At 39.5% G+C, this 20,573-nt stretch overlaps 1 protein-coding gene across 1 annotated transcript in view; it reads left to right on the top strand.

Moving 5' to 3' along the window:
* The window catches only part of MORC3 (MORC family CW-type zinc finger 3), a 40,443-nt gene that overhangs the window by 7,291 nt on the left and 12,579 nt on the right, over positions 1-20,573 (top strand). The window contains exons 2-12 of the mRNA XM_061167347.1: positions 5,549-5,621; positions 8,142-8,274; positions 9,209-9,423; positions 9,960-10,107; positions 11,566-11,713; positions 13,785-13,913; positions 14,118-14,240; positions 16,594-16,691; positions 18,095-18,199; positions 19,596-19,718; positions 19,826-19,900. Coding sequence (XP_061023330.1) covers positions 5,549-5,621; positions 8,142-8,274; positions 9,209-9,423; positions 9,960-10,107; positions 11,566-11,713; positions 13,785-13,913; positions 14,118-14,240; positions 16,594-16,691; positions 18,095-18,199; positions 19,596-19,718; positions 19,826-19,900 — 1,370 coding nt within the window. The remainder of the gene's footprint in view (positions 1-5,548; positions 5,622-8,141; positions 8,275-9,208; positions 9,424-9,959; positions 10,108-11,565; positions 11,714-13,784; positions 13,914-14,117; positions 14,241-16,593; positions 16,692-18,094; positions 18,200-19,595; positions 19,719-19,825; positions 19,901-20,573) is intronic.

Below are 20,573 nucleotides of genomic sequence, written 5' to 3'. Positions count from 1 at the left end.
CTTGACCTGCATACAGATTTCTCAGGAGGCAGATAAGGTGGTCTGTCTGAGATTCCCATCTCTTTAAGAATTTCCCACAGTTTGTTGTGATCCACACAAAGGCTTTCACATGGTCAATGAAGCAGATGTTTTTCTGGAATACCTTTGTTTTTCTATGATCCAGTGGATGTTGGCAATTTTATCTCTGGTTCTTCTGCCTTTTCTAAATCCAGCTTGAGCATCTGGCAGTTCACGGTTCATGTACTATTGAAACCTGCCTGGCTTGGAGAATTTCGAGCATTACTTTGCTAGCAAGTGAGATGAGTGCAGATGTGCGGTAGTTTGGACATTCTTTGGCATTGCCTTTCTTTGGGATTGGATTGAAAACGAACCTTTTCCAGCCCTGTGGTCAGGTGCACAGGAGTTCCAGTTGCTTCCCAGCCTCTCCAATGCTTGTTATTTTCTGTTTTTGTTGTTGTGTTTTTTTGTTTTTGTTTTTAATAATGGGCATGCCTTTGAGTGTGAGGTAGTATCTCATTGTAGTTGTGATTTTCATTTCCTTAATGATTAGAGATGTTGAGCATCTTTGGAGAAATATCTTGAGTCCTTTGCCCGTTTTTAAATCTGTTTATCATCTTGTTATTGAGTTGTGAGAATTCTTTATATATTTTTGCATATTACTTGATTTGCAGGCTTTTTTCCCCTGTTCTGTAGGTTGCCTTTTCACTCTGTAGAACATGTCACTTGATGTACAGAAGTTTTAAATTTTAGTACAATTCAGTTTATTTTTTCTTTTGTTTCTTGTGCTTTTGGTGTCATGTCAAAATCATTGCCAAGCCCAATGTCATAAAATGTTTCCTCTATGTTTTCCTCTAAAGAGTCTAGAGTTTCAGCTCTGAAAGTCAGGTCTTTGATTCATTTTGAGTTAATTTTTGTTTATGGTGTAGGGGAAGGGTACGACTTTTTGTACTGTTCAGGGGATTCTTGTGGCAAGAATACTGGAGTGGCTTGCCATTCCCTCCCTCAAGGACTGTGTTTTGTCAGAACTCTCCTCTGTGACCTGTCTCTGGTGGCCCTCCATAGCATGGCTCGTAGCTTCATTGAGTTATGTAAGCCCCTTCACCACGACAGGGGTATGATCCATGAAGGGGGTTGAAGGCAAAAGGAGAAGAGGGTGGCAAAGGATGAGATAGTTGGATGGCATCATCGGCACAATGGACATGAACTTGAGCAAACTCTGGGAAATAGTGGAGGATAGGGAATCCTGGCGTGCTACAGTCAGTCTATGGGGTCGCAAAGAGTCAGAGACAGCTTGGTGTCTGAACAACAACAAGGGTGCAACATGATTCTTTTTATGGATACCTAGTTTTCCCAGCACTATTTGTTGAAAAGCTGTCTTTTCCTCATTAAATGGCCTTTACAGCCTTCTGGAAAATCGTTTAACCATTTATTTCTGGACTCTTTACTGGCTTGCTTTTAACCCACGTGTTTTCATTTGTCTCTGAGTCCATGGCCATCAGTTTCTCCAGAGAACAGACCTCTTGTCTTTTCATGGTTTGCTGAGTGTAGTTGAAGGACTTGCTCAGGGTAAAAGGATCTGGGGAATCTTTCTTCTTTTAAATACTTTCGGCCTATCGCATTTTTCATACGACTTCAAAGGAGCAAAAGTCTTACTTCCTAAGCCTTCCTGGGGTTGCCAAAGTTCCTGACCTTCTTGTTGGTTTTCCCATCTCCTGCAGGCTTTGGGTTTAGCTCTTTCCAGGATATTAAAGCAGTTATCACTACTCTGTACTTTACAGTTTCCAAGCAACTATTTTGTCTGCTATTATTAATCACTTCTTTGATTCTTTTTGTTCTCCTGGGTTTATGTCCCCCACCCCCTTTCCTTCATTAGATAGCAGCTCCAAGAGGGAGCCGAAGTAAACATTGTCCATGTATTCAGGCTTCCACATTTAAAGTCTTACATTTAAAGCATTTTTAAAATTTGGGACCATTTGTTGATTCTAAAAATTCTGTTGATTCTTTAAAATATTTAAATGGTCTTTATTGCATCTCCTTTTTTTTTTTTTGGAGGGGAGTCTTACTTTTTAAAGGTCTAGCTATGTCAAGGGATTCTTATTTTATAGGGCTTCCCTGGTGGCTCAGTGGTAAAAAATCTGCCTGCAGTGCAGGAGACCCAGGTTTGATCTCTGGGTTGGGAAGATCACCTGGAGGAGGGCATGGCAACCCACTCCAGTACTCCTGCCTAGAAAATCCCATGGACAGAGGAGCCTGGCAGACTGCAGTCCATAGGGTCTCACAGAGTTGGACACAACTGAAGTGATCAGCAGCAGCAGCAGCTATTTTGTAGGCTGATACTTCTTTTACCCAATGAAATTGTAAAGTGTCTGCCTGCAGTGCGGGAGACCCGGGTTTGATCCCTGGGTCGGGAAGATCCCCTGGAGAAGGAAATGGCAACCCATTCCAGTACTCTTGCCTGGAAAAGTCCATGGACAGAGGAGCCTTGTAGGCTGCAGTCCATGGGGTTGCAAAGAGTTGGACATGACTGAGCGACTTCACTTTACTTCAGTGAGGTTGGGTGCACACTAAGACTACTGTGTCTTGTCTGCAAATATTTTCTCTTGGTGGATTGTTTCCTTAAATGTTATTTTAGATTGTGTACTCAAATATTCCCCGAGTAATGACCCCAGAGAATCTTGTGCAGTCGGGTTGAGACTGTGTCTCCACAGTGGTTCTGCAGGTTAAATTGAAACACTTAACCCAAGTGAAGATGTGCCTCTTTACAGAACTTCATGGTAGACTTTTTTTTTTTTTTTAACCTTGACTGCAGACTGAAACAGATAAGCTTCTCATTGGGCATATTTCCCCTGCCCCCTTTTTCTTGAGGTAGGAGGGGCAGTCACCTCCAAGTGCATGCTTCTCTGCCATGTTTCCAATCCACAGTCACTGTTAAAATGAAAACCTTCACATTCCAGTTACGCACCCCACTCTAGTCCCTGCTGCTGCTAAGTCACTTCAGTCGTTTCGACTCTGTGCGACCCCATAGACGGCAGCCCACCAGGCTCCCCTGTCCCTGAGATTCTCCAGGCAAGACCACTGGAGTGGGTTGCCATTTCCTTCTCTAACGCGTGAAAGTGAAGTCACTCAGTCGTGTCTGACTCTTAGCGACCCCATGGACTGCAGCCTACCAGGCTCCTTCATCCATGGGATTTTCCAGGCAAGAGTACTGGAGTGGGTTGTCATTTCCTTCTCCAACTCTAGTCCCTAGGGTATCCCTATTTTCAAATCTTATTTTTGTTTTTAATTTTTTCTTTACTTGAGGCCCTTGAGTATTTTCTTGATTATATGAGCTCAGTTGTGCCTTTAAAGGTATGCTTACCTTAAAAAAAAAAAAAGCCACACACTTACAATACTTATTATGTCCCAGGTGTTCTTCTAAGCATTTACGAATATTAAGTTATTTAATTCTCTTAACATCTTGGTAAGCTGCTGTTACTATCGTCCTCATTTCCACAGATGATAAAACTTGAGGCACAAAAGGTTCAGTTGCTTACCTGGGATCAGGATCACACATCTAGTTAAAGATACTCCATAGGCGCTGTGTGTGTGTGTGTGTGTGTGTGTGTGTGTGTGATATCAGTGTATGTGATCTGTGTGTGATCAGGATCACACGTCTAGTTAAAGAAACTCCGTAGGCTGACTGTGTGTGTGTGTGAGAGATCAGTGATTGTGTGTGTGTGTATGATCAGATACTCCATAGTCTGTCTGGTGTGTGTGTGTGTGTTGGCTGTTCTAGGGAGTTTTTCTTTCCAGCTAATTGTTTTAGAGATGAGAATTAATAATAGCTATAAATAATGCTTGTGTTTAAATATACCAAAAGCCATACATCTCAAACAGAGTATTACAACATGGACCGAAATGCCCAGTCTCTAACCCAGATTTCACCCCTGTGTCATTTGTGCACAGTTGTGGCTGGCTCTCTGAACCCCATGGACTATAGCCCGCCGGGCTCCTCTGTCCATGGGATTTTCTAGGCAAGAGTACTGGAATAGTTGCCATTTCTTACTCCAGGGGATCTTCCCAACCTAGGGATCAAACCTGCATCTGCTGCAGAATACCCAGTTTCTAACTCCAGACTTCACACCTAACAAATTCATAAAGTAGAGAACAAAGACAAACTCTTCTAAGGGTTTCTGGTGTTGATTTTCTCCTTTGGTAGCTGACCCCCCAAAACCATACCCATAGCAGGACCTCGAATGGCTGAGGAGTGTTCTTTTATAAATGGAGAAATGGTGATTGCACAAGAGGAGGGGCTGGGATAGGGCTCAGGTGGGCTAATTGACAGTAGGTTTCTTGTAGAAGATGAAGGTCTGGAAATTGATTTTCTTTATAAAAACTCTTTGTTTTAGAAAGTTCGGGAATTCCTTATACTCCCGTTATTACATAGATATATGCTATAGAAAGTTGGAATTACATATACTCCAGTTTGCAAACCAGTCTTCTACAGAATACCTTTTCTCACATGTACACTTTAGCCTGATGGTAAACATGCTTGAGGGTTGTCTAAAATCAAGGGTGGACAGAGGAAAAGCAGACCTCTTTCTGATACCTTGTGGCAGCAGCTGAACACTACAAATGTTTGGTTATAGTCATATCTCTAGGCTCTTCACATGAAACACTTAAATTGCCTCTTTTTTCTTCCTGAAATATAATCTGTTCAAAATGAACACAGAAAAGTCCTCATTTCATGAAAATGTTCTGCATATTGAAATATCCAAGCCTCAGCCTTTTTAAACCATTTGTACATTTTTACACATTTGATATCTGCACTACTCAGGATTAAGAGAGTTCCCTGTAGCATGAGGTTGATTAATATACTCTTCCATACTTTATTATGACGAGTCAGACAAAATCTCTGGAAGGCAAGGAGGTTTGTTGCATTTGAACTGTTACTTGACGTTGGTTGAGGGCTTTTAGATATGTTAATTAAGCCTAATGCACAAAAGGCGAAAACATCCCTTTGACCAAGTCTTAGTTTTATCTTATGGTAATTTTGAGGTGGCTCTAGTGGTAAAGAACCTGCCTGTCAATGCAGGAGACATAAGAGATGCAGGTCCGATCCCTGGGTCTAGAATATCCCCTGGAGGGGGACATGACAGTCTACTCCAGTACTCTTGCCTGGAGAATCTCATGGACAGAGGAGCCTGGTGGGCTACAGTCCATGGGGTCTCAGAGAGTCACACTGAGCTACTAAGCCTCTCAATTTTGAGGCAGGCCTGGCAGGGTGGAGCACTTTGGAATTGGGTCCCTTCTGATATGGCTCTGGATTGGTGGGTGCAAGGAGGCAAGGGGTTTGCCGCCCGTTTTAATGAGAAACTGTTTGGCTGATTTTTCAGCCTTATTTTCCAGGAATCTAATCTGGGTTTTATCTTCCAGGTGTCTCCTGACACAAGCAGTTAAGTAATTTTTGCTTGATCTTGGTGTTAATACTGGGACAGAAGATTATTTTGGCTTCTGTTCGCGAAAGTGAGGCCTTAATTAATTTACATGAATCGTTGATTTGTTTCAGCTTTGCCCGAAGTTTTTACATACAAATTCTACAAGTCACACTTGGCCATTTAGTGCAGTTGCTGAATTAATCGGTAAGTAAATTGATGTTTCATATATAATCTATTGCTGGCAGTTGAAGTTCTAAAAAGCTTTTTATTTGAAAAGTGATATGAAGATACGCTTTTTTAAAAAACCAAACGTGTCAGTGATAACATTAGTAAAAGTTACCTTGCATCACACGCATTCAAACTAGTGTCAGATCAGTCATTGCCCGGCTTTCCCTGTATACTGTTGTTTTAAGTATTGCCCTATATACTGTCAGAGCAAAGTATTTTAATTTGCAGAGTTCCTGAAGCATTTATGTTGAAAATATTTTTAGTCTCATCATAAAAGAAATAGGTCTGTTGCCGAAAAATGAGAATTACGTTTATTTTAAAGTCGGAAATTGTTTATAGCACTTTTCTGACATTAGCAGTTAGGAGGTTTCTATGTACATGCATTTGGCTGTGGTGGGTCTTTGTTGCTGCACGTAGGCCCTCTCTGGAGGCGGCGAGCAGGGGCCGCTCTTCCTTGCGGTGCGTGGGCTCCTCGTTGCAGAGCACAGGCTCTTGGTGCACGTGCCTCAGTGGTTGCAGCTCTCAGGCCCCATCGGCCGCTCGGTAGTTGAGGTGTACTGGCTTAGTTGCTCTGAGGCATGTGGGATCTTCCTGGACCAGGGATCAAACCAGTGTCCCTTGCATTGCAAGGCGGATTCTTAACCACTGGACCTCCAGGGAAGTCCTAAAAGTGTTTTAGTGAACATGAGAAAAGAGGCAAGGTCATGATCGGATTTGCATTGTGGGTTTTCTTTGGTAAAAGTCATGCACATGAATTGTTTCATTTAAACGTGTTTGAGAAACAGATAATAAAGGAAAACTATATACTTGGGAATTCTTAGATACACTTTAGATTATTTGTCAAGGAGCGGTTCTAAAGTGGATGCGCCCAGAATAAGGAAAGAAAGACAATTTGAGAACCCTTCTTTTCTTTATCCCTGATAGCTCAGTTGGTAAAGAATCCACCTGCAATGCAGGAGACCCAGGTTCGATACCTGGGTCAGGAAGATCCTCTAGAGAAGGGATAGGCTACCCACTCTAGTACTCTTGGGCTTCCCTTGTGGCTCAGCTGGTAAAGAATCTGCCCGCAATGTGGGAAACCTGGGTTCAATCCCTGGGTTGGGAAGACCCCCTGGAGAAGGGAAAGGCTACCCACTCCAGTATTCTGGCCTGGAGAATTCCCATGGACTGTATAGTCCATGGGGTCACAAAGAGTCAGACACAACTGAGTGGCTTTCACTTCCTTCTTTTCTTTGGTGTAGTTAGATTTTCCAAAGTCCCTAACATGTTCTGTTCAGATGTAAACTCTGAGGTGTAAATGAGATAACATTGCAGCTATTCACGGTCACTCTTTTTCCTTTTTATGGCAACCCAGAGGAACTACTCAGCTGGGATTGTTCATTCATACATAGTACTTGTCTAGTTTTGGGATAGGGCAACTGAAAGCCATTATGCTCTTTGTGGTGTATCACATTTTAAGTGCTTTTTTTTTAATGATGCTTGAAGTGGTTGATGAAAAAGATTATTTTATTTTAATTGAAGGCTTACAGGAGTTTGAGAGCCACTTCTTCTATTATAATAAAGTCTTCAAAATATACCTCAGAAGTATTTTTAGTCAGGAATATTCAGATAGATTTTAGACAGTTCATAAATTGATTTTTATTACTGCTACTGTTGAAATTTTTTTCCTTTTTCTTTGCTGTATTCCTTAATACTTAATAGCCGTTCTGAGAGCAGCAAGTATGCTAGACAAGGGTGTTAAATGATGAGGTGTACAGAGATGGCTTCCCTGGTGGCTCAGGGGGTAAAAACCCGCCTGCAATTCTGTAGACCCGGCTTTGATCTCTCAGGTGGGAAAATTCCCTGGAGAAAGGAATGGCTACCCACTCTCATATTGTTGCCTGGAGAACTCCATGTACAAAGGAGCCTGGCAGGCTACAGTTCATGGTGTTGCAGAGTAGGCACCACTAGACAACTTACTTTCACGAAGATGATGAAAATGTACCTGTTGTCAGAGGCTTATATTAGGTTTAAAAGGGCTAAAATTTGAAGAACTGTGTAGAAGGTGGACTTTCATCTGTGTGTAGGTTAGCATACTGCTTTCTCATTCACTCAGTAATCCTGTGTGGACCTTCCATGCCAACTTGAAGTGCTGTTGACACTCGGCTGTAAGTTTCCTTTATGATAGCTAGGCTAGTTCTTTGGGCAGAGACCTTCCTGTCTTGACCATCTCTTCATCGCAGTGCTGCTTTTGGCTTCACACTTATGTAGTGTCGCGGGTTCCCGCCCCCATCCTCTGTGTGACGAATGGAGGGCTGTAGATAATTCGTAAGAGTCAGCGAGTGATATAGAGCATGATGCAGGTTAGGTTCATGTCTAATTTTAGAAGTTTGAAAACATTTCAGCTGTTAAAGTTTCCTTAAAATATATTCTGTTGCTGGTTATAAAGGGTTGTTCAAAACTGATTGCTCTTCTTTAAAATCCAAAATCAAAATTTCTCAAACTTGTGTTTCCCAGATAATGCTTATGATCCTGATGTGAATGCTAAACAGATATGGATTGACAAAACAGTGATAAATGACTGTATATGCCTGACATTCACTGATAATGGGAACGGTATGACTTCAGACAAATTACATAAAATGCTAAGGTATGTAAAAGTGTCACACTCCTTAAAATCATTGTTTTTACCTAGTTGAAGTGTTTCATGTGTCATACTCATCGCCTGTAGTTCCTATATTTTAAACATGAGATGTACCCACAGTGTGCTCTATTCTGTAAGTCTTCCATCGTTTTCTATCAATGTTAGGTTATTAGGCAATCCCGGCCATTCTCATCATCCCTGCCATGTCTTCACTTACCTAAATTCCCCCATTCCTTTAGAGTTGTAGCACATTGTCCTCTGTTGTTTGTGCTTTAGTAGAATTTTGGCTACCATATCCAATAAAACTTAACACTTTGGAGAATGGAAACTAGTAATTTTCAAGTGATTCAAGGATGAGGAAGTAGCATAGTCATAAGGTCTTGGGCTCTAGGGCAAAGAACAGGATGTCAGAATGAACCCAGATGTACCTGACATGGAAGCTAAAACACATAGTACAAGAATGAGATGGAGGGAGGGTTTGGAGCAGAGGCCCCTCTGCTGTCCTCCAGCACTCCTTATGCTGCCAGAAAAAGCAGGTTCTCCCCTTCAGGAGGAAGACGTGAAGTCTCAAGGTCCCAGAAGCCTCAGCTCATTCATCCATCTAGCTGGGATGTGCCAGGCAGCGAGCTGCTGCGTTAGTGTGTGTATGGCAGCCCACGCCAGCATCCTTGCCTGGACAGTCCCATGGACAGACAAGCCTGGTGGGCTACATTCCACGGAGTCGCGAAGAGTCAGACATGACTGAGTGGCTGAAAAGCAGCAACAGTCCTTCCATCCCTATAGTGTGGATTTGGCTTCCTTCATTTCAGAGATGGGGAGACACATTAGTACAGACCATCCAGCAAAGAAGGATAGGGCTGACATTCAGACTTAGGCATTTTACTTGATGTTAACAATGTTTGAACTAAAATAAATGAAGATTATACTTTTTTCTTTTTAGCTTTGGCTTCAGTGAGAAAGTCACCATGAATGATCATGTCCCAATTGGATTGTATGGAAATGGCTTCAAGTCAGGTTCTATGCGTTTGGGTAAAGATGCAATGGTTTTTACCAAAAATGGAGAAAGCATGAGCGTGGGTTTCTTGTCTCAGACGTACTTGGAAGTCATAAAAGCAGAACATGTTGTTGTCCCAATCGTGGCATTCAACGAACACCATATCCTTTTGATTTTGAAATTAAAACTGAGGAAATAGTCTGGACCATTCCGTCCTTTTGGCCTCCTCTGGGTTCTTGTTTTTAATCATACCTTCCGTTCTAGCTCTTGTTCCTATCCACTGCTTCTGCTCTGCGTCTGGGCTAAATGTTTCTCCCTCTCTGACCTCTGTTGGAATTGTGCCATGGAAATACTCAACATAAGGCGATTGCATTTTTATTAAGCTTCCCAGAGTTCACCTTTTTATTTCAGTCTTTTTGTAGTCAGTAAGACTTACGGTCTGGCTTGAAATTTTCACCAACAACCATGAAAAACAAGATATCTCTAGGAAGATGTATTCTGTATAAACGTTCAAATATTTGAAATCATTAAATTCGTTAGGAGTCATAATATACTTGTTCATACTTTTTGTTGTTCATTTGAAATCACACTGTGATTTTAAAATTTAGAGGATAATTTAGTAGTTTTTTAGTTTGAGTTGGTTTCCATATTATAATTGAAAAATATTGTTGGTCTAAGTCTTTAACTTAGGATATACGACAGGTATTAAATTCAACAGAATCAAAAGCGAGCCTTGCTGCAATTCTGGAACATTCTCTATTTTCTAAGGAACAGCAGTTACTGGCAGAACTTGATGCTATCATAGGCAAGAAGGGAACCAGGATCATCATTTGGAATCTCAGAAGGTAAGTGAAAGAGTAGCCCTCAGCTGGTTAACCATTTGGGAAGTAAAGTGCATGGAGTAATTTCATTATGTTCATTCATTGTTACACCGAGTAGAAATGTATTGGAAGGTCCTCATTTTATGGCATATTTAATGATTTACCTTTTCCCAAATGTGTTTCATTGAGGCTTCTTTGGCTTCAATTTGAGATAATTTTATATTGTTATAAATAAATTTCCTGGCCCTGCCACTGTATCTACATAGCACTGCTTTTTGCTCTTGGTTATACTATCCCTCGCCTCAAAAAAAAAAGACATGACAAGATAAAGCCCAGCCAACAAGTCCCAACTTGGTAAGGTTAGAAAAATCCTTTTGGTTCATTACATAAAGCTAAGCATGATTCAGTGTCTGTTGAGAAAAGTAATATAGATGAGACTTCTGTGTTGCTAAATCTTTGTGAGGATAAAATCCTTTCCAAATGAAGCTATTAACTTTAGAGTGAGTGTATAATATTGAGAGATCTAATTGATCTGTTGAACTGTAAGAGTTAAGCAGAAAGAATGATAATCTTAAAATCCTTTAATTCTTACGCTTTTCTAACCTCTTGCATTCCCTTTTTCTTTTCTCTTCCTTTCTTCCCTGCCCCTCCCATCCTCACCCCCATTTTTTTTTAAACTTAATTTTGAGGTACTTGCAGACTCCCTTGTAGTTGTAAGAAATCTCAGGTACTCCTTCCCTAGGTTCCCCCCAGTGGTAGCATCTTGAAACACTGTAGTAAGAGAACTGTTGATACACTGATACAGTAAGGACATTGTCATCAGCTCAGATCCTTTTTATATTCACACCCACTCCTTCCTTAATCCCTGGCAACTGCTAACATGTTTTTCCGTTTCTGTGTCTTTGTCATTTTAAAGAATGTTATATAACTGGAGTCACATAGTATGAAACCTTTTGGGATTGGGCGTTTTCATTCAGCTTAATTTTCTGAAGATTCATACAGGCTCTTGTGTGTGTCTGCTCTCTTCCTTTTCCTAGCTGAGGAGTAGTAGTGCATTGTATGCGTGGGCCACAGTGTGCTTACCAATCTAGTTGTTTACAATTTTCAGTTACTACAAGTAAAGCTGTAAAATAAGTGCATAGAGCTTTTGTGGGAATATGGTCGTCATTTTATTGGATAAATGCCCAGGAGTGTAATTGCTGGATCACATGGTAGTTGCTTGTTTAGTTTTTTAAGTTGCTATTAGAATGTGGCTCTCTCATTTGACATTCCCACTGGCAACATGTGAGTAAATAGTGTTTCTGCACCTTCCTGGATTCCTTTTCTTCCTTCCTTCCTCCCTCCTTCCTTCCTTCCTCCAGCTCCTCAGATCTTGACTCTTACCATGTATTTGTTTGTGCTTTGTTTTGTTAACGAAAGGTTACTTGCTTGCTTCTCTTATGGTGAAGTTAATATTTAGCTCTTTAAAAATTTTTTTTACAGCTACAAAAGTGCAACAGAGTTTGATTTTGATAAGGATAAATATGACATCAGAATTCCAGAAGATTTAGATGAGACAGCAGGGAAGAAAGGGTACAAGAAGCAAGAAAGGATGGACCAGATAGCCCCTGAGAGTGACTATTCCCTGAGGGTATGTATTCTGCTCTCTGTGGGAGTGAGAAAACCATCAAATAATGGAAATTATATTATCCACTTGTGTTATAAATGCTGCCAGAAATCTCTAAATGAAAGTGTCTCAGACATGAAACAATGTGTTAAATTTGTCATGCTCGTTGGCTGTTTTATTTTTTTAGAAAAGTTTTTAAATTGTGAAGTCATCACGTCTAACTGTGGTTGTAAAAGTTCTTTCACTGTGTGATTAATTATTTGAATTGGGAATACTAGAATCAAGATGCCCTGATGACCATATCGGTTAATTCAATCAAAATACCAAATTGTCTTTTTTAAAAATTAAAATATTCTAGAACACACGCATTAATCGGTACTCTAAAGCAGTGTTACGGATAGCTTACATATAATGCACATTAATATAATTTTGTGGTAAATATCTCTGAGATCTGACCTGAAAGTGGGTTATGCTTCTAAGATTGAAGGAATTAATATCTCAGTATAACAGTGAGTTGATATGAGAATAATATTGTTTCTTAGTCACTATGAGACATGCAATACTGACTTTCCCCGCCCCATCCCCCCCCCCCGTTTTCCCCCCTTTCGGTCAACCACATCATGGCGTGTTGGATCTTAGTTCCCCAACCAGGAACTATGGGGCTTCCATGCCCCCTGCAGTGGAAGTGCAGGGTCCTAACTACTTGACCTCCAGGGACTTTCCCCATTCCCTTTTTTTGCATTAAATTTATCTCATAACCCAAGCTAAGGATACATTTGACATTGACAGGTTTACTGTGTAAGTTGTTCTGAGATTCTAGCAATTACAGTGGCAGAAGTTACTATTCCTTGCCATATCCCAGTGTGATAGGGAAGTATGTCTTAGTGGTTAAGAAAGTCTTGCTCAAGAATATTTAGAGGCAGCCAGAGCAGATGGAATAGTTTTAGTATACCACAAAGTAAAATGTTTTAAAATATCATTAATGACTTTTATAAATGACAAAACACTACTTTTGAAATCAGGAGTCAGGAGGGAAAAAGTAAGAGAAATGTTCAAATTTTAGTTTTGTGTTGAGTTTTTCATATTAATAGATCCTTATTGAGTTGTTCGATTCATTTCCTTTAGAGATTTCTGATAGCTTGCAGACAGGCACAAGAGATCATATTTTAACACGTTTTAGGATGCTAAGTTTGATCATGATTAATTGAAAACACATTTACCCTCGAAGTGCAGTGGTTAGGACTGGCGCTTTCAAACTGTGATCGTTCAGGTTCAGTCCCTGGTCAGGGTCCTAAAAAAATAAAAAGGAATTGAAAGCACATTTGGAGGACTGCTGATTGTTACAATTCCATATGGAAAAAGTGTTGTTTGTCCACTCCACTTAAATATTGCTGCATTTTTTTTTCCTTTTCAAACTTACAGTAGTCCCTTGTTTATATTAGATTTTTGCTTATTTCTGCACAAGTAAAATTTATTGATGCTTTAAAATTGTAATAACAGTATATGTTTTTGACAGCAGAGTCAGAAAATATAGGTCCTTTTTTGTATACATAGGCATTTTTTAAAAATTTATTTATTTATTTTAATTGGAGGATAATTCCTTCACAGTCTTGTGGTGGTTTTTGCCACACATCAGCATGAGTCAGCCACGGGTGCGCGTGTCTCCCCCCTCCCCCCTCCCTTCTCTCTGGGTTGTCCCAGAGCACCGAAGCGCCCTGCTTCATGCATTGAACTTGCACTGGTCATCTGTTAAAATGAGATTATGTCATACATGCTCTTTTTAAACTTTTTTCCACATAACTTATCAACATCTGTGTAGGTCGGTTGATTGTTTTCTGTAAACCCTTTTTACTGGCTCCAGTATATTGAGCTTGCTTGTTTACTGGCTCCATTATATTGAGCTTGTTTTTAATACAGTAATCAAATGCTAACTAAAGCACCTTTATAGTCTGTAGTATTTTATTGAAGAATTAGTGAGTCTTTTATTGTCAAAGCACTGAGATAGCTTTCTTTTTAAAAACATATGTAAGTAATGTTGAACAAATCCATTGGTAATTATTCGGAAACAACAGTCAATTGTTGTGTGTCTTTGCAGGCTTACTGCAGTATATTGTATCTAAAGCCACGAATGCAGATCATCTTGCGTGGACAGAAAGTAAAGACCCAGCTAGTTTCGAAGAGTCTTGCCTACATTGAACGTGATATTTATCGACCCAAGTTTTTAGTATCCTTTACTTTGTTACGATGCTGTATATATATATATAGAGAGAGAGATCAAGTGTATTTCCCTTCCCCATTTCTCTTTTTATCCTGACAGGTTCGAATCCTGTCCAACTTTGCCTTTAATGCACCATTGAACTCAATGAAATAGAGAGGATGAATTAAAGGAAGTGAGATGGTGTATTCAGAATTTTCCTTAACATTTAAGACTAATAAAACTGTGAGAATTACTTTTGGATTCAACTGCAGAAATAAAGATCATTATGGAATAATGATGTATCACAGAAATAGACTCATCAAAGCTTATGAAAAAGTTGGATGTCAGTTAAAGGTAAGCTTATATCTGAAAATGTCTGAATCTTTTATAAAAGTTAGGATAACATGTTACAGGTCAAATGTGAAATAATGTGCTTTTTTCCTAATGATTTTTATTTTTTTGTCTTAAAATATTTATTTACTTGGCTGCACTGTTTCTTAGCTGTGGGGTGTGGGATTTCTTCATTGTGGCATGTAGGATCTTAGTTGCTGTATGTGGGATCCAGGTCCCTGAACAGGGATGGAACCCAGGGCCCCTGCATTGAGAATGCGGAGTCTTAGCCGCTGGACCACCGTGGAAGCCCCCTGCCCTTGCCTCATGACTTCTAATGTCAGTGTTTTTAACAGCATTGGTATGGTGCTTGACCGTAGAGCACTTGTGTATTGTTTTCTCATTTGGTCTTGAATAATCTTACAAAGAGGACAGAGTATTTTCTCTGATTTACAGATGAGGAAATTGGGGCTCATACGTAGCTTGCCCTAGATCTAAAGATGAGTGTGGCTCTCAGACACAGATGCAGATCTTGTTGCTGCACTTGGATGAGGATCCTGGATTATTTTATGCGAGAATAAAATTGATCAGTTTTAATTCGTTGTTGCTGCAGTAGCCTAAAAAATAATATCTGATAGGTGATTTACTTTTCTGAAGTTAGTTCCTAAATATGTTAGAATTTTCCTCCTAAACCACTTTCATTTCTGTAGAGTTCAGTTTAGGATGATGAACATTGCCTACTGTGTCCGTCTGTTTATCTTTTACCTGTTTCCACAGAAGGGTTTTTTTTTTTTTTTTGATGTGTGTGTGTTAAGAGTTGAACACGACTGAGCAACTTTGACTTTTACTTGGAGCATCAGAATGGGCTTCTTGGAGAAAGTGGTGACTGAGAGGAGACTGTGTTAATTTACTATTTTGGAAAGTCTAACAAGAGTTTTCTAGGCCCAGAAAAGGAGATCTGCAGAGGAAAAGAAAGAGGCTTCTGAGAGAATGGCAACCTTAAGGGAGTTATTTGGACCAGATGGGCTTCCCTGGTGGCTTAGCTATTAAAGAATCCGCCCAGCAATGTTGAAGAGTCTCCTGGAGACCTGGGTTCGATCCCTGGGTTAAAAAGATCCCCTGGAGAAGGGAAAGGCTACCCAATCCAGTATTCTGGCCTGGAGAAACCATAGACTGTATAAACCATGGGGTTGCAAAGAGGCAGACACTTGACTGAAGGACTTTCACTTTCACTTTGGACCAGATGGTAATTGTGAATGCAGTAATGGGCGGGGGGAGGAAGGTAAGGCCAGAAAGAACATGAACTACAAGCGAAGGGTGCTGTGATTTACAACTTGTATGAAATGAGCCACTGATGGCTTTTAGTAGAGTCACATTGTGATTAGGTTTTTATGGTTTTGTCTATAGCTCTATCTATGAAAATTTTCATTTTATAAGTCAGTATTTCACTTTTATCATTGTACTTAGACTCAGCTAGAATTATGAACAAAATACACATGATAATCAGAATATGATTCAGATACACTGAGTTCAATATTTTAGCTAGCAGGTTTAAAAAATAAATTAGGTCAGTTGAATTTAAAGTTTTTATTTCATCACAGTTAGCAATTGAATGCTTAACTTTGGGTAAATGACTTTAATTTCTATCTAGCAAACTTATGAAATATTAATGTGCCAAAGCCTTCGCTGCTGCTGCTAAGTTGATACAGTCGTGTCCAACTCTCTGCGACCCCGTAGACGGCAGCCCACCAGGCTCCCCCGTCCCTTGGATTCTCCAGGCAAGAACACTGGAGTGGGTTGCCATTTCCTCCTCCAATGCATGAAAGTGAAAAGTGAAAGTGAAGTCGTTCAGTCATGTCCAACTCCTAGCAAACCCATGGACTGCAGCCCACCAGGCTCTTCCGTCCATGGGATTTTCCAGGCAGGAGTACTGGAGTGGGGTACCATTGCCTTCTCCAAAGCCTTTGCTCTAGACCCTGATATAGGAAGGAGTTAGTTGTGGTTTCTACCAGCTAAGATACTGCATCCCAGTAGAGAGGATCTTTTTTCCCGTTGTATAAAACTGGGAATGATAGTACTTGTCTAAGTGAATGCTTGACAGTGGAAGTGGTTTTGGAGGAAAGCTATTACATTTTTAGGAATTATCTCCCCCAGAAGTAAGTTACACTCCAGATACTGTTATTCAATCTAAATGTCATAAGAATCATGAGATAAAATATGGGAAAACGTTTCAAAAAGTTCTTAAATTTTGGTGAAGTAATGATTGTTTTGAGCATCATAAAGGGTTTCCCTTGTAGCTCAGCTGCTAAAGAATCCACCTGCAATGTGGGAGTATCATATCTAACGTTTAAAATGCCAATTTCATTTTATTTTTCAGGCAAACAACATGGGTGTTGGAGTAGTGGGGATTATAGACTGCTATTACCTAAAACCAACTCATAATAAACAAGATTTCGATTATACTAATGAATACAGGTATGTTACCTATTAAAATGATTAATGACTAACTTTTTACAATTTATTTTGGAACTACTTCCTTAACTTTTTCTAAGCTGAATTTGTTTCTATTTTGTGGGAGGCTTACTTAGAAAACACATGTAATCATTTTTTACCACCCTAGGAATTATATGCTACTCCATCACAAATAGAAATATATTCTCCTCTGCCTTTACTAGTGAAGTATTTCTGAGATTTATACTAAATAGAGGAAGTTCATGCTTTCTTGGTAACATTTTTTTGTGTATTATAAAATCTAGAAATTTCCATCTTGGATGGGAACTTCAAGAATGTTTAGTCCTCTGTACTTTAGACAGAAATACTCCCATCTTCTTTTTTTTTTTTTTTTTTTCATTTATTACTCCTATCTTCTAAGAATGATTAGAAGCCATAAAATAAATATGATCATTGATTTTACTTGTAAATTTAGGAAGCATCAACAGCTGTCCTAGTGAGCATATATTACAAAATAGAGTGCAAACTTGTTATAAATAAAGAACAAATAAAGTGGAAGGAAGGGACTAATAGCAGAATCAGCAAATTATGAAACACATGATAGAGAAAATCAATAAATATATTGTTCAGAGTGCAGTCCTGAGACTACAGCTACGTCTGTTATTTAAACAAAGAAAATACAAGGAGCTGTTAGCCACAGTAGTAGAAGGCGATTGCTCAGAGGGTTAAAAAGGACAGTAGCTTATCCAGAACTGTCAGATGCAAAAATACAACTGTTACCTCTGGGCTGAAAAAGAGTAGACAGTAAAGGAGCTAGGAGAGCGCTCCCAGTCCCGGAAGTCTGAGGTTCAGATCTTGGTAGAGGTTGTGACCGACAGGGGAACACACTACCCGCCATGGCAGGAAGCTTGCCAGAAGGCCTGGTCACTCTCCATCTGTAGACATGGCCTGCTTTTGGCAGGGGATGTAGGCGGGCTTGGACTGAGCTGTCCCTAGAGGAGACCTATCTCTGCCTAGGAGGTGCATAGGCTGGAACAGTCTCTGCTGCTGGAGGGAAGAGCGTGGCCTGAGGGCACAGCTGGAGCTCCTCTGGAAGGGCCAGTGCGTTGAAATTCAGAAAGCAATTGGTGGGTTGGTTGGCAACATACTTTCTCAGCAGAGGACCCGAAGTACTAGTATTTTTTGTTTTATTCCTGTTGACCCTGGCTCTGTTCTGTGAACTTCTAAAGATCCTTAGAGATTGCCATGACTCTCAGTGTTCTTACTTAACTGAACCTTTTGGAGAGCCCTCCACCCTGCCCTCCCCACCCCCAGTGTTCACATAATCAGTAAATACTAGGTTGCTTATGCTTCCTTTGTGTTTGACAAAAATTTAATCTTTATCATTTTTTTTCTTAAATTGATTTTATAATTTACTTCTTTTTGAGGCTAACAATAACAGCACTAGGAGATAAGCTCAATGATTACTGGAATGAAATGAAAGTGAAAAAACATGCAGAATATCCTCTAAACTTGCCAGTTGAAGATATTCAGTAAGTACATTTAAAAAATAATTGACTTTACTATCAGGCTGTGGTATTGGAGGGCATGGCGATTGTACTGTGTTCATAAACTTTGGAATTTAATATGTAGTAAGAAATAAATCCCACAGCTCAAATCAGCATACTGTAAAATGAATGTATGCACTTATACGCAAAAGATTCTCGAAACAGTATTTACCTATATTATTAGTGTTGATAGTACTTATTTTATTTAAAAATGCTCATCGTGACCCACTAAAGTGACTTCGTGATCCACTAATAGGTTGTATCTCATAGTTTGAAAATCTCTGGTCTTGTGTAATAGGATCAGGAGTCTGAAGCCAGATTTCAGTTTACATTGTAGTTCTGCTCAAGTAGCTGTGTGACATTGAACATGTTATTTGACCTAGTTTAAGCTTCCATTTTATCGTTTGTAAAACAGGAACAATAATAGTCTTTACCTCCTAGAGTTGTAAGACTTAAAAGATAACAGTGCTCCTCAGTAAAACACGTAAGCCCTCTGAATGAATAACAACTCTGTGTACTGATGGAAGGATGTCCAAGATAGGTAATGGGAAACAAAAAGGACGCAACTCAGTGTCTTAATTTTTCCATTGTGTGTTTTTTTTTTTTTTTATTGTTCACATACATATGCATACTTTAATAAGCATAGAAAATTTATACCAGGATTAAAGAAGTAAGCAGTAGTAACATCCTGAAACAAAGGGTTTATATTTATTTTATCAAGTTCTAGATTGTTTGAAGTTTCTATAAAACTGTTTAAATGTATTTTTAAAAGTTACCAGCATTAAGGTGAATTCATTGTATGTTAAAAGAGTATACATAAATTCTTTGCAGGATCATCGTAATTTTTGAATGATAAAAATGTGAAAGCCTTATTTTATAAACTAAAGAAATGCACAAGTTTAAGTTGTTCAGAGATATGCTATAGTAGAGGGTAAAATGTAATACAGTTAAAAAATTGCTTAAGTTGCAATAACACAACTTGCCTATTTTCTGTACTTGAGTTGTTATTGTGCTAAGAAGTATATTGGATTTGACAGTACAGATGCTAACTTATTATAAATTTCAGAGCAAGTCATTTGTGGTATTTTCTTAGGTTTTTGAGTTTTTACTATAGAAAAAATTAATAATGTGCTGTTAAACAAGACATTTAAATCACTTTGTGTAAATGAGTCTGTCACTTCAATAGTAGCCAGAATTGTTTTTAAAAACTAATTGTCAAAAAAAACCAAAAAAACTAATTGTCCACCAAAGTAGTTATGTTAACGGAATTTTCAGGGACAGAATTAATAAGAGAATTTTATGGGAGAAGTGATGTGGCAAGTCCAGTAAAGTACTTAGGTCCATATTTCCATGTTAGTATTGAATTGTTATTTTGTTACAGGAAACGTCCTGATCAGACATGGGTTCAATGTGATTCCTGTCTAAAGTGGCGAAAATTACCAGATGGGATAGATCAACTTCCAGAAAAATGGTATTGCTCCAATAATCCTGACCCACAGTTCAGGTACCATATAGTTGGTAGTACCCTTTTTTGGAAAGGCAGAAAGTACTGTTCAAGATGTATGAATAGGCGCTGGTGACGTGTTATTCCCATGTGATTTTTCTGACTAGAAATTGTGACGTTCCAGAAGAACCTGAAGATGAAGATGTGGTGCATCCCACTTACGAAAAAACCTACAAAAAGAAGTGAGTGTTGTATGAAAGTATGTGGGAGAATAAAGCCCAGATCATCCGCAGTGCTCTGTCTACAGTATCAGTCAATGCGTCTCTAAGAGACAGCAGGATAGCCACAAAAGATGACGACTCCAAGATGTGGAGTGTATACCATCAAGTGCTTTTTAAGTTTATGCTGTGGATACCTGCTGGTTATTGCTGTCCTGTCTACAAGATACTTTGCATATGCAGTATAGTTTTGTCACCAATGAATCAGAAGTGAATACTGCCCTTTTAACAGAATAAGTGAGACGTGTGTGCGTTACCAGTGTGAAGTTGACGACCCCTGTAAAAGGCCTGACTCTGTCCTGTGAGGAAGCCCATAAGGATAAATCCCTTTGGCTAGGGACATGGATCAGGAAAATTCCTGCTGGGTGGGATTTGTTGGGTGGAGAGCAATGGTTTGTTCAGCTTAACCAGAGTAAATAATGTGAATAGGCCTAGTGGAGAATGGAGGTGGAGAGAGAAGCTGGGAACAGCAGTGAGCCATGGGGAGCATTAGGCTTGCATGCTGCTCATGGAACATCGAGTTCATGAAGGTTTATAGTGCACTATTCTTGAAGATAACGTTTGAAGCAAGAGTGGAAGACATTAGGGTGTTTCTGAGATAAGAGGCAGAAAGCTCCTCCCTGCCTCGGGCTTAGCA

The sequence above is a fragment of the Dama dama genome, chromosome 19, assembly GCF_033118175.1.
Source record: "Dama dama isolate Ldn47 chromosome 19, ASM3311817v1, whole genome shotgun sequence".
Taxonomy (NCBI): Eukaryota; Metazoa; Chordata; class Mammalia; order Artiodactyla; family Cervidae; genus Dama; species Dama dama.
This window is presented reverse-complemented; position numbering and strand designations above follow the sequence as displayed.